At 51.2% G+C, this 12225-nt stretch overlaps 1 protein-coding gene across 14 annotated transcripts in view; it reads left to right on the top strand.

The window, feature by feature from the left end:
* Positions 1-12225, top strand: part of SLC8A1 (solute carrier family 8 member A1) — a 118054-nt gene that overhangs the window by 99022 nt on the left and 6807 nt on the right. Inside the window, exons 3-9 of one of the 14 annotated variants that reach the window (XM_009274800.2) lie at positions 50-156; positions 2789-2809; positions 3664-3681; positions 3790-3804; positions 4487-4555; positions 5422-5552; positions 6662-6761. In XM_009274800.2, coding sequence (XP_009273075.2) covers positions 50-156; positions 2789-2809; positions 3664-3681; positions 3790-3804; positions 4487-4555; positions 5422-5552; positions 6662-6761 — 461 coding nt within the window. Of the gene's footprint in view, positions 1-49; positions 157-498; positions 655-2788; positions 2818-3285; positions 3292-3663; positions 3682-3789; positions 3805-4486; positions 4556-4654; positions 4672-5421; positions 5553-6661; positions 6762-12225 lie in introns of all 14 variants that reach the window. The other 13 variants (XM_009274802.1, XM_009274806.2, XM_009274808.2 and 10 more) reach the window with 13 other exon arrangements.

Below are 12225 nucleotides of genomic sequence, written 5' to 3'. Positions count from 1 at the left end.
CTCCCTATTCCCCCCTTATTCTTGAATCTCTATTTCTTCTCTGTTCCAGCAAAACGATATCAATCAAGGTGATAGATGATGAGGAGTATGAGAAAAACAAGACCTTCTACTTAGAGATCGGGGAGCCCCAGCTGGTGGAGATGAGTGAGAAGAAAGGTGGGGGACGTGCTCCGGGGCTGAGCCCAGCCTGTGTGTCCCTGTCTGGCTCACTCATGCCTGGCACCTGCAACACCGAGCTCACATCCCCAACGCCTATGGAAAAGGGCAGGAGCGAGGACACTTCCCATCCCCCCTGAACTGAGCCTTTCCCCAGCCCACCAAGGTCCGACCCCGGCCAGGTGGTGGGGATGCTCCTGCCCTTCCCCATATGCCCCAGGGGGGATGTACAGCCGCTTCCCCCCACCCAACCATCTCCGGCACCACGGCACCCGGGCAGACGTGAACTGCATGCGTGTGTGACACCAATCATGTGTTTGCCTTTGTCTTGTGTTCCCACAGGAAATTCATTACCCTTAGAGTACTTGACCGTGAGGAATATGAGAAAGAGTGCAGTTTCTTCCTTGTGCTTGGGGACCCGGTGTGGCTACGACGAGGAGTGAAAGGTGTGAGAGTAAAACCAGACCAGCTCTCGAGACGCTGTCGTCCGCTTTCTCTGTGTCTCCCTACTCTCACACTCCTTTCTCCTCGCACTTTAGCTCCCGGCCATTTTGCCCTCCCTCCTTCGAAGCTTGGCCACTGCACCTTTTTGCTCTGTTTTCTTTCCTCTTTCATTTCGGGAGGACTCCATCTCACTCACAAGGGCCCCCTGGGAGCAAGGCGTGCTCCCAGGAGGGCCCCGGAGCCCCCGGGCAGGGGACGATGAGTATCGCCAGCCCCCAGAGACATTTTGAGAGCACTTCCCTGCCACGTCGCAGCTACACCTTCATCTAATCGAGTAGAAAAATCAGTCTCGAGAAGTAAAAAGGCAACGCTGCATCATTTTTATCAGAAGATAAAATAGCCCTTGCTTAAAATAAAATGCATGGCCAGAGCAGTAATTTTAGCCTTTTTATACTGGCAGTAGAATCTGAAAATAGCGGAGAATCACAGCACAAGCAGGTAATACCATAAGATGCAATCAGTCTAGGAGAAATCAGGTTATACTCAAATAAAGTTTCATGGCTCTGCACTGGATAATAGCTTCTCATAGGAATAATAAAAACAATTTCCTCTTTCATCACATTTCTAAACCAACTGCAAACCTTCCCAAAAAGACAGAGTTCACTTATTTTTCCATGCATTTTTTTCTGCTAGGAAATTAAGTGAAAATTAATGACAACAGCTAATTCTGTGCACTATTGGTGGTTGAGCAAGAAGCAGTTTTAGAGTTACTTAAGATAATTAGTTGCCCTACAACAGACCCTTATTAAAGCCTTGGTAAAAAATTGGCAGCAACATTTGGTCTGTCTGCCTTGGAGCTGCTTTCTAATTTCTGGGACATAAGCTTTCCCTTCAGCAGGCATGGGGTTGTAAAATATTATTTGTTCAGGACAGAGAGGGCCCCCGTGGCATCGCTGCCGGATGTGTTTTTAGCCTGAAATACAACAGCATGTCCCCATGCTGAGTGGGATACATTCCCCTTCAGCGCAGGTGCCGTCTAGGTCGGCTGCATCGTCCCCTCCATCAGATTTCCTGCTGGCTTATGTGACTAGCTAGCAGAAGCAGGGCTAAAAAATCAGACACACTGGCATGGCCCAGGCTCTGCAGGTGGGATTTGTATCATTAAATGGTGCCGGTGGCATCTATGGAGCACAGCCAGTGTTGCCAGGATAAAGTGACACATGGACAACTCAACTCAGTGCCTCCAGCTTTGCCCAGCTTCACAGGAACCAGCATGGGCTCAGCCTTGTGAGTCCGGCAAGAGCAAACACGCTTTCCAGGCCCCAGATTTGAGAATCGTGGTACCAACTCATGAGATCCCAGCTGAAATTTTTAATTAAAAATAAAAGGAAAAGGAAAGAAAGTTCTTCATCTTCGTCATCACAAAGATAACTGAGGAAACCTGAGGGAAGCTCAGCTTTGCAAACTCACTAGCTATTTGCCGCTTTGGCCATGCAATGATTTTTTTTTTAACTCAGTTTTTGTGCTTGGTTTTGTTCAAGAGGCAGCGAAGCGGGGCGAGCTGTGTGCTTGGCACCCTGGAGACAAGAGCATCTCTGAAATGTCACCCTTGGGCCATGCAACTGTGGTGGGGTCCACGCCTCAGGGGCCAGAGACCCACTGGTGCATTAAGGGAGAGGCTTTTTCTTTTGTTTTGGAGACCTAAAATGTTGAACGACAAGATCCTTGAGCCAAGCCTTGCCACAGACTTTTCTTCTCTCATATATGCCAGAAGCATAGCTGCCTGCTGGAGTTATTGCTCCCCATTAGGCAGCTGGAGGAGGTCAAAGCCAGTAGCCGCTGCACATGGGACGTCTTGTGTCCTCCCCCGGGGCAGAACTGCCTCCGAGACCAATGGAAGATCTTGCACATACAATTCAAAGGGGAAAAATGAATTTTTGGAGTGTGCCTTTTAATCCCATATACACCCCATGTTTGCAATAGTTTTTATTTTAAATCCACAATCCCATGAAACATTTCTGTTCCTTTATTTTTCGTGCTTTTCTCTCAACACTAATGGTATCCTGCAGCTTTACAGATCTGAAATCTCTGCCCTGGGATCTGGAGTCTTTCTGTGGATATCCCTTTTGATTTCATTATTCATTTACTTTTCTTCTTCTGTGTTTGTCTCTGTCTGTCTCCTTCACAGCCCTGTTGTTGAATGAGCTTGGTAAGCGCGCCTTCGTTTTTCTTTTCCATTTTCCAGTTTGTCTGCGTATTTTCGGAAGACAATTGATTTTGTTTGACATTTTTCTTTGCTCGTGACATTCTCTTTTACGGTGGTCAGCACTATTTAAGTAAGCTCAGGTATCTAATGCCACATCTTTCCTTGGAGTAGAGCCCCAAAATCACTAACGTTAACGAGCGGTAACCCGCTGTGGCGAGGAGCATTTTTCAGGAGCGGCGTTGTTACAGCCATAGTAAACCCCCCGACACCCCGAGTTACAAACCTGCACTGTGCAAATTAACCCATCACCTCTTACACTGGCATGACAGAAACAGGATTGCCTGGCGACTTAGGGATGCTTGTGACTGGACAGGAAAGTTGGCCAATTCTTTTTGAAGAGACAGTGCAAACTTTGCCTCCAGTCTTGGAGAGGTTTAGAGCTCACCCAGCCTCTGAATTTCCTTGCTGGTCATCCCCAGGATAGGGTGGCCGGGGAGGGAAGCAAAGCCACCCTCGTTCCCTGAAGCACCCCCAGCCCCAGGGCAGGCTCGCACTGGTTTTACCCGCTCTGCTATATTAGATAGATAAGTGGGGGGGGTTTTTTTTTAGTGGATAGATGGGGGGGGGGGGGGGAGGGGGGGCGCAGCTTGCAGATGTGGGTTGAAAAGCTTGTGTTCAGGTGTCCCTACCCTATCCCTGGGGTGCATGTCGGGGAGCAGCCCCCCATGTCCACAGTCCCCGGCTGTGGGGCAGGGAAGGACCACCACGTCCCTGCGGGCTGCAGGGTGTCTGTGTTGCTGTGCTGATGCTAATCCTCTCTCTCTCTCTCTCTCTCTCTCATTTTTGGTTTCATCTAGGTGGCTTCACCATCACAGGTATGGATTTCTGCTCTCCCCCTGCCCCCCCTTCCCTCCTCTTAATGGCCATATGCTCACCCCGCTCTTTCCTCTTGGTTTCCTCTTTGCTTTTGTTCTGTCCTGGAGGGAAACTCTGGAAGGGTAAGAAGGCACCGTGCCGCGGCCCCGCTGCCCCAGCCGGTCACGCTAACACTGTGTCCTCTCACAGAGTGCTCTGCCTGCCGCACACACCTAACCCCCACCTCGGGGAGGGTGAGCCGTCACCCCTGAAGTGACAGGCAACTCCCCTCCATCCCTTGGAGCAGGGGGTGGTTCTCCACTTGGTCCAGCCTTCCTCTCCCTGCTGCCTGCACAGGAGGTGTGCACAGGGCTCTGCATGGCACGGGGAGCCTGTCCTCACTCCCCAGGCAGCAGCCAGGGTGCCCAAGCACTGTAGGAGGTGCGGGACCCCATGGCTGCTTCAGGCACACTTCCCACCAGCAAGACCCGGCAGCAGGGTTTGCTCATCTGTCATTAGCCAGCTGAGCATCCATCATTAGGCCGAGCACTGCAGGGGGAGAAGGTCCCAGGTCTCACACATTGCAGAGCAGCCCCTCAGGAGCCCTGGAAACAGTAATTCAGACTAACAAGGCTCTGGCCATGAGGCCGTTCCCTTTGACCAGCAGGTGGAGAAAGGCTTTCCCATGGTGTGGTGCTGCCTGTGCAGACGAGGGAGCAACACTAACACTGTGTGAAGTAGGAGTAGAGTTTACTAACCACACGGTGGCAGTTTGCATGGGGCGTACAGTCCCTCCTGCTGATCTCCTGCTGATCGCTTTGATAGGCAAACCTGTCTTCAGGAAGGTCCAGGCTAGAGATCATCCTCTTCCTTGCACCGTGGTCACCATCCAAGGTACCCACAGCGTGACACCTGAGGGCCATGGTGGTCTAACACAGACTGACTGGGGTGTTTGCCTACTGACAGTTTAACTCCTGTCTCCAGCGAATCCAGCCCTTTTTAGCCCTGATGTCCTTCTGCTCATCCCTGGGGTGGACTGTAAGGGAGCTCAGTGGGGTTCTGCGCAGGGACAGTGACAAAAGCCATGCTGCCTGCAGTCCCCATGCCCCAAAGGTTGCACAGATGCCAGTGGAGGTGCAGACCTGCTCCATCGCTCTTGTAGTCTTTCCGTTGCCTCCTCTCTCAGGGTTTGGGGCCAGGCCATGCCCTGTGGATGGCTCCTCACACCTGTATGGCCCAGCACTATTTCCTCCAGCCCCACCATCGCAGCAGGAGTTTCATGCTCTCCTGCTGCCAGCCCCCTCCCCAAGATAAAGCCCTGCTCAGAAGGAGGCAGAGCCAAGATTTCATACCCGTCTCAGCCCTGGGGCTGCTGGCAGCTCTCTGATTGTAACAGGCTGATGGAAATGTCCTGACCATGCCCCGATGCAGACATGGAGAGCTGGGAAATGGAGCAGCCCTAGTGATGATGTGTCCCTTTCCAGCATCCCTGTGGGAGAGGCAGCAGGTACCAGGTGATAAGCTATTCCCCAGCCCTGAGGGTGAACTGGACTCCTTCTGAGGTTGGACAAGTTGCAGGTCTCTTGCTAGCATTTCCCAGCAAAACTACTTTGTCTATTGCTCCATGACCTCCTCCGTCTCAGCTGCTCTGTCACTCATGCTCCCACCCGAAGGCTTCCTGACCTCCCCCTCTGATGGGAAGCCAGCTCCAGAGAGTGACCAGCCGGGCCTGGCTTACCAACGGGCTCTTTGCTTTGCAGAGGAGAACGAGGAAAAGCAGCCACTGACCAGCAAGGAGGAGGAAGAGCGTCGAATCGCGGAGATGGGACGCCCAGTTCTGGGAGAGCACACCAAGCTCGAAGTCATCATTGAAGAATCCTATGAGTTCAAGGTACTGTCCGCGTCCCCTCTCCCTGTTCTTCTTCCCCTCCAGCTGGGGACCCTCCTTTTGGGTTTGCACAGCATTGGCAAGCACATGTTAATGGCATCGCAGCAAAGCGAGGCAGCTCCTGGCATCACAAGGTCTCAGAGCAGGACCAAGGGACATTTTGAAAGGTGGCTGAGCCAAGGCATGATGAAAGGGTGAGGGTCACTCTGCATCCTCTGTCCATTAGCCCACAGCCATGGTCCTTGAGGGGTGATTCCAGACTGTCTGTCCCACTCACAGACTGTTTGTGGTTATTATTATACAAGCACATCAATCTGGTGAGCCTAAGAGCTGACTGGGCTCTGAAATGCTGCAGACTGCTATAAAATATAACCTTGTTCTCACAGTGATGTGCTACACCCAAATCCTACTTACAGGCAGTCTTGAGTGAGCCCCAAGACTGGGATTCCCAGCGCAAAGGGCTGATACCCTAAATGCAAGTAATGGTTGTGAAGCTAAGCTGCCATGAATGCATGTGCCAGACCAAGAGCTGAAAACTGGCCATTTCATTATCTTTTCCATTTTTCTGTAATATAAAAAATAACAGACCACCCTTATTGTGTCGCAGCAGTGGCTGCCTCCCTCCCATGGTTTTGCTGCCCGCTGTCAGTGTGCATCTGAGGCATCACAGCATGCAGGCAGCCCTCAGGCTGCCTGCCCAGGACCATCTCCTACCTGCTGCTGCCGCAGCACCTTCCCTGCTGGCGCTGAGCAGTGCAGAGAGATAGAGCCCAGCTCCGCGAATGGGCCTTGATCAAGTCCCAGTTAGCAGTCCAGTAAAAATTCTTCCCAAGGCATTGGGAACAACACGAGCTGTGGCACCTCAGCAGTATTTGCTGTTAAACCTCCGCTGAGATGGTTCAAACTCCCATCATGAGTAGGTTTCAAAAGGTCTTTTTGAGCGGCAGTAAGGGGAATTGCAACTACTTACATTTGCTTTCACTGCTGGGGCTTAAAATCTACTAAGCTTTTTTCCATAAATGCATGGCTGTAAGCACTAGCGCTGGTGGGTTTTAGCCCAGCATCTCCAGCCCGATAGCCCCTAATTCTCTCCTCTGCATCTCCATCCACAGAACACAGTGGACAAGCTCATTAAGAAGACAAACCTGGCCCTGGTGGTTGGCACAAACAGCTGGAGGGAGCAGTTTATTGAGGCTATTACTGTCAGCGCGGGTGAGTTTGGACCACAGCTCCAGGTGAATTACGATCAACCTCACTCGTGTCTCAGCTTGGCTGTATCAGTAATACAGACCGTAGTGGAGCAGCAGGAGGCAAAACAGGTGGTGAAGTTAGTTACAGCATCTGCATAAATAAGACAGCTGATTAAACCCTTTTGTGAGATCACCTTGTCTGATGTGTAGGAAACCTCCTGCATTAAGTGTGTCTGTAGCACCCAGCAGAGAAACACCCTGGCTGTTACCAGATGGCAGAGGGGAAAAGTCATTTCAATGAGAGAGATTTAAGAGGCAAACGCAGTGTTTAAATTCAGAGCGGCATAAATGATGCTGGTGCGAAGCAGCAGTGCTCCCCGTACTGCTGCAGTGAGGACAATGCAGTAGCGAGGGTGCTGAGCCCTGAAGATGGCCACTGAGTCTCCCTCTCTGTGGGCCAAAATTTGCCCTTGACCCCCTGCTTTCAGGAACTCCTGCTGCTCCAGCCATCTGTGGCTGGAGGTTATGGTTCAGCAGCCCAATAGGTGCAGCAGCATGTGATATCTGTGGTGATATCAGATCATATCTGATCATATCTTCCCTCTCTTGGAGAATTGCCTTTCCCTCAGAAATGCCCTGTTGTACTGTTCTCACAGGCGTCAGTGCCATGTTTACCAGTATGCCCAGTATAGGATATATTAGCATTCCCACATCTGTGGAAGATGAAAGAAACAAGGTCTCCTCTAGATGTGGTTTTAACAGCTGGAGACACTATAACTCAGTGGCTGGATGTTACAACCTCACAGCCCAGCCTGGGCTGCGTGGGTGCACACATTAGGGCAAAATCAACCAGGTTAATTTAAATCACTGGGGAAGGCAATTTGAGCTCATCTGGCTAATTGTGCATTGAAATGCATGGGGGAACACTCACACTTCCTACCTCGAGCTCTGCTGTACAGGGTAACCTCTGCCCAGCACAAAGTAATTAAAAGTGATGGCCATACCATTTACCCTCCACCTCTGAAAATGAGGACAGGACATTGTGCAGCAGCTATCTCCTCAGATTGTGATCCCTCCTCCTGTAGCACGGTTATTCTTAGAGCCTCCAGCCAAGAGCCTCCCATTATTTCGGATACAGCATGAACATATCATGCAAGACAGTCCTTGCTGCAGGTTTTGTAGCTAATATGGCTAAACTAATCTATGCCAGAATCAATTATTTAATTGCATCCCATATTAAAGCAAAGATAATCACTAGTACTTGGATCCCATCTCTGTGACACATGTAAAGACTGCAGTTATGTGAAAGCCTCGTTGCCACCATGTCTTGAATATATAGCCACCATCAATGCTAACAAGATGATTAACAAACATTTAATAAATGTGGCATATTTTGGTGGACATGAGCTGTCCCTTGCAGTCAGGGAACAGTAGTTTGTCTCTGAGCTCTGGACCTACTTTTTTTTGCCAGGTTTTAGCTCCTCAAGCTTTGTGCCGAGCAAGTTAAAATGCCTCAAACATTGGAGTTTGGGTTTGAGTTTTTCCCTGTAGCCCACCATGGAGAGCAGGTGAAAGTCACACACTTCAAAATGTAACATCCCATCTGAGAAAAGAAACATTAAAATGCCATTTCCCACCCAATGAGCAACTGGTGGTAATGTTAGCAGGGAGGCTGAGCGATGGAGCAGCAGGAGGTCAGGTCTGTGGAAGGGCACTGCAGGTGCAGGCAAGACTGTGCCACACCATGCCGTGCCATCCCATGCTGTCCACAGCGCTGAGCTGGAGCCTCTCACCCGTAGCTGCCTTCAGAGTGCACCCAACAGCCCATAAAGTTTCTTCCACAGCAAAAACATCCTGGGGTTTGTGAGCCTGTTCCTGAATGCACCCCTGGGTCACCATCCGACCTCACTCTGCGTTTCAAGTCACCTTCACAGGATCTGGCCAGCTCTTCGAAAGAGAGACATTATTGCTGCTTAACAAAATGATAGACAGATCTGGATGAGTGTCATGACAGTGGCACTCATGGTCATTTTTCAGTCTGTTTTATCATATCCGTAAAGATTTAGATCCATGACAGTCCTGTTGCCATGCAGCTTGGGAGAGGATTAAAATACCTGCTGCAAAATTACAGTGTGAGGATAGCAGAGTGTATCCTGCCAGTACCAACCTTTGTGCAACGAGCAAAAACAAACAGGCCAGCATAGGCTTCCCAGGCTGAAAAACTGTTCCTTATCTCCACGACAATGCACAAGAATAGGGTATTTAAATCTGCCAAAATAATAACACCATGCCACTGATGAGCTACTATTTCTGCCATAGTGAGTTTGAAGCTTTAAAGCCAAGCAACACATAATTTTCCATCAAGTTACTGTAGAGACATCGTTTCCCACTGCCTCTATCTTATATGTTGATCTTGATCTGCAAAGAAGCTTTGAAGACAAAAAATGTGTGCAAAGTTGCACCCCAACGGGGTGCTGAGTAGGACTTTTCCCTGGTTGATCATGGCTTTATTTAGCCAAATATTGAAAACCTCCAAAGATGATGTCCATCAACCAGGGTATGTGTCCCAGGGCTGCACCACCCTCCTGGAGGAGACATTTCTCCTGATGTTACCATCCAAGCTGCAGTTTGTGGCTGTTGCCCCTTGTTGTATCACTTGTCAGCACAGAGGGGAGTTTCACTCCATCCTCTCTGTACATGCCCTCCAAGTCGCTGTAGGCTGTTCCTTGGTCCCCTCCATCCTCCTCTTCTCCTGATTCACCAAGCCAGCTCCTTCCACCTCTCCCCCATAGACAACATCCTCCAGGCTCCAATCATCTTGGTGGCTCCACTGAATCCCCTCCAGCTTCACCCCAGCCCTCATCTGGGGTGCCATATCCCCTGTGTACAGACAGATAGCTGCATTAGAGGTTCCCTCCTGCCTTGCTCTCACAGGCTCCATCACTACCCTCTGCCCTACAGCTGCATCTTTGCTGAGAGCCCCAAGGATGCCAGCAGAGTGCAAGGTTTACATGTGCTGGAGCTGGGCAAAACCAAGAGCAGGTTGACTCCCCTTACAGGTTACCAAATCTCTTGAGGGTGATGACAATCTGGGTGATCCCTGGGCCTTTTCCTTTTCTTGCTCCTGTGTGCTGCGTGCGCTCTCTGCAGGACCACAAAGAGGAATAGCCAAGAGGTGAAACTTCAGTGCACAGGGTTTGGCCTCCCCTTTCCCAGGAAGAATGCCATGTCTTGATCCCTCAATTGGCTTTTCGTCACCACCTTTGCGATGAGGCAGAAAGCAATTATTGTTATGAGCAGCAACAGAGCAAGCAGCTCACCAGCAGCTTCCCTCAGTAACCCCGTTGTCATGGCACAGAGCCATCATTCAAACATGGGGTTTATTGATACCCATGTATTGGTACACAGCGTACAGCAAGACCATTTTATTCTCCCTGTGGGATGCTTTATACATTTTGTTATTCAATCAAACATTCACATTGTGGAGGAAGATGTGGAAGGAGGAACGTTCACCCTGGCCAGCAGTGGGGCAGATAAAACCAGCATGGTCTCAATCAAAAGCTTATGCCAGCCTGATCAGTACTGTGGCTGCCAGGACAAGCAGTTTTTCCCAGGCACAGAGCCATCATCCCCTTTAACCCAGTGTCTGGCGAGGTGGGACCTTGTCCCCTTGCCCACTGCAGTGGAGCAGAGCAGAGGCTCAGTTTTCACTGGATGCTTTTGGCTGCTCTGGGACTTGGCCCCTTTTTTCTGCTATCCCAAGGCGTCCTCCTGGGAAGGAGACCCAGGCTCACTCACGCCATCTGACAGGGATGGACTGCACATTGTGTCCTCCCCTTGGTAAGAAGCTTCTGCCAACAGCCGTGCAGGGGGATCTGGTGGTCCACATCCTTGGAGGGAAAATAATGCATCAAAGACAATGACAAATCACCAACCCGAGTGCAAGGGATGTCTTTAACACAACTCACAATGGCTTTGGAATCCCCGATGTCTATGACTTAGAAACCCATCCTTGTTCCTTGAGGGCAGAAGGAAGGCTCCCACTGATTTCACTGGGAAAGTGTCACTTCCCCTTCATGCCTGGGGGTGGTTTGAGTGCGAGCTGGAAGAGTTTTTGACTGTGCCACAACCCTGGCGTTGTGCACTGTGCCAGGCTGGGGGAGCTCCGCATTCTCCATGCAGCCCACCCAGAGGACAGGCTGGCTGGTGGGCTCGCAAGATGCCTCGTCAGAGCTGCTGGAGTCAGACAGGAGGTCACCAGCCCTGAGGGACTCAATGGCAGGGTCAATCCCACATGATGGGGACTCCCTGGAGGCTGGATGTCAAGTGGCTTTGGAGAGACAGGTGAGGTGCCGACACCTGGAGCAGGGAAGGGAGAAACCAAGACACCTGCCTGGATCCCCATGACCTTGCCAGGACTGACAAGATGAAGATGTGCCAGAGGAAAGGGCCGAGGAGCCACGGGAGGGGGCCAGGACAGTCCGACGTCTGCTGAGCTCTTTCCCTGCGACCCACAGGAGAGCTTCTGGGCACGAGCCAGCCTGCATGTCCAGGGGGCATGGCTGTGGATGCATAACTCCCCAAGAGCCTTTGGGGGCATGCAGCAACTGGCACTTGGGGTCTGAGAGCCCCCGGGACATCAGGCAGGATGGGCACATGGACTCACATCCCCAGCTCCCCATCTGTGCTGGAGACCCAGGTCCTGCAGGTGCTGCTGGGGCCACAGCTGTGAGCAGCAGTGCACTGTGCAGGGCTGAGCACTCAGCACAGCACCAGGATAGCCAGGGTCCGACCCACAAAATGTGCCTGGTGAGCAGAGATAGGGCCAGGACTGCTGGCCAGCTCACGCTGGGAAAATGACCACTGCAAGGCATTAACAACAGATTGGTGAGAAGTGAAGTACTGACCTGGATCAGGGACAGAAAATAAAGAGAAGGAAAGTGCATTTTTGCTGTGACAAATGATGCCACATAGCTGGCTCATGGTCTGGGGTGCTTGACAGCTACCTGGAAGGGGTGCAAATGGGAAAGAGTTTTCATGTGCAGGGGGTGCCCACTGACTTTGGTTAGATCAGACTGAAAGGAATGGGCAGCCAGAGCTCATAGGGAGGCACGTGAAGGGGCAGGGAAATGCAACAGGGAAGGACAGTCAGCTGTGATGGACCAGGGAGGTTTTAGGGCAGGTATTCTTGATGGCTGGATCCTGGTTTGCAGAAAAGGTGAAGCACCAGAGCTAGCAGCTCAGCAGCCACCAAAACCAGACATCTTTCCAGAGAGCTGGAAGCAATCGCAGGTGCTTGTGAAAAGCGGCTCAAAAAGAGCTTCCTTAGGGGAGTCCCCGTGAGGCACGTGTTGCTCTTGATAGGTTCGCTCTCCCCGATCGGCTTCAGCCAGCATTAGGCCAGTCATTTCCCACGTCTTAGAATCATAGAATCATTAAGGTTGGAAAAGACCTCTAAGATCATCGAGTCCAACCGTCAACCCAAC

Source organism: Aptenodytes forsteri, unplaced genomic scaffold, assembly GCF_000699145.1.
Source record: "Aptenodytes forsteri isolate BGI_AS27 unplaced genomic scaffold, ASM69914v1 Scaffold272, whole genome shotgun sequence".
In the NCBI taxonomy this organism is placed as follows: domain Eukaryota; kingdom Metazoa; phylum Chordata; class Aves; order Sphenisciformes; family Spheniscidae; genus Aptenodytes; species Aptenodytes forsteri.
Note: the sequence above shows the minus strand (reverse complement) of the source record. Positions and strands in the feature narration are given on the sequence as shown.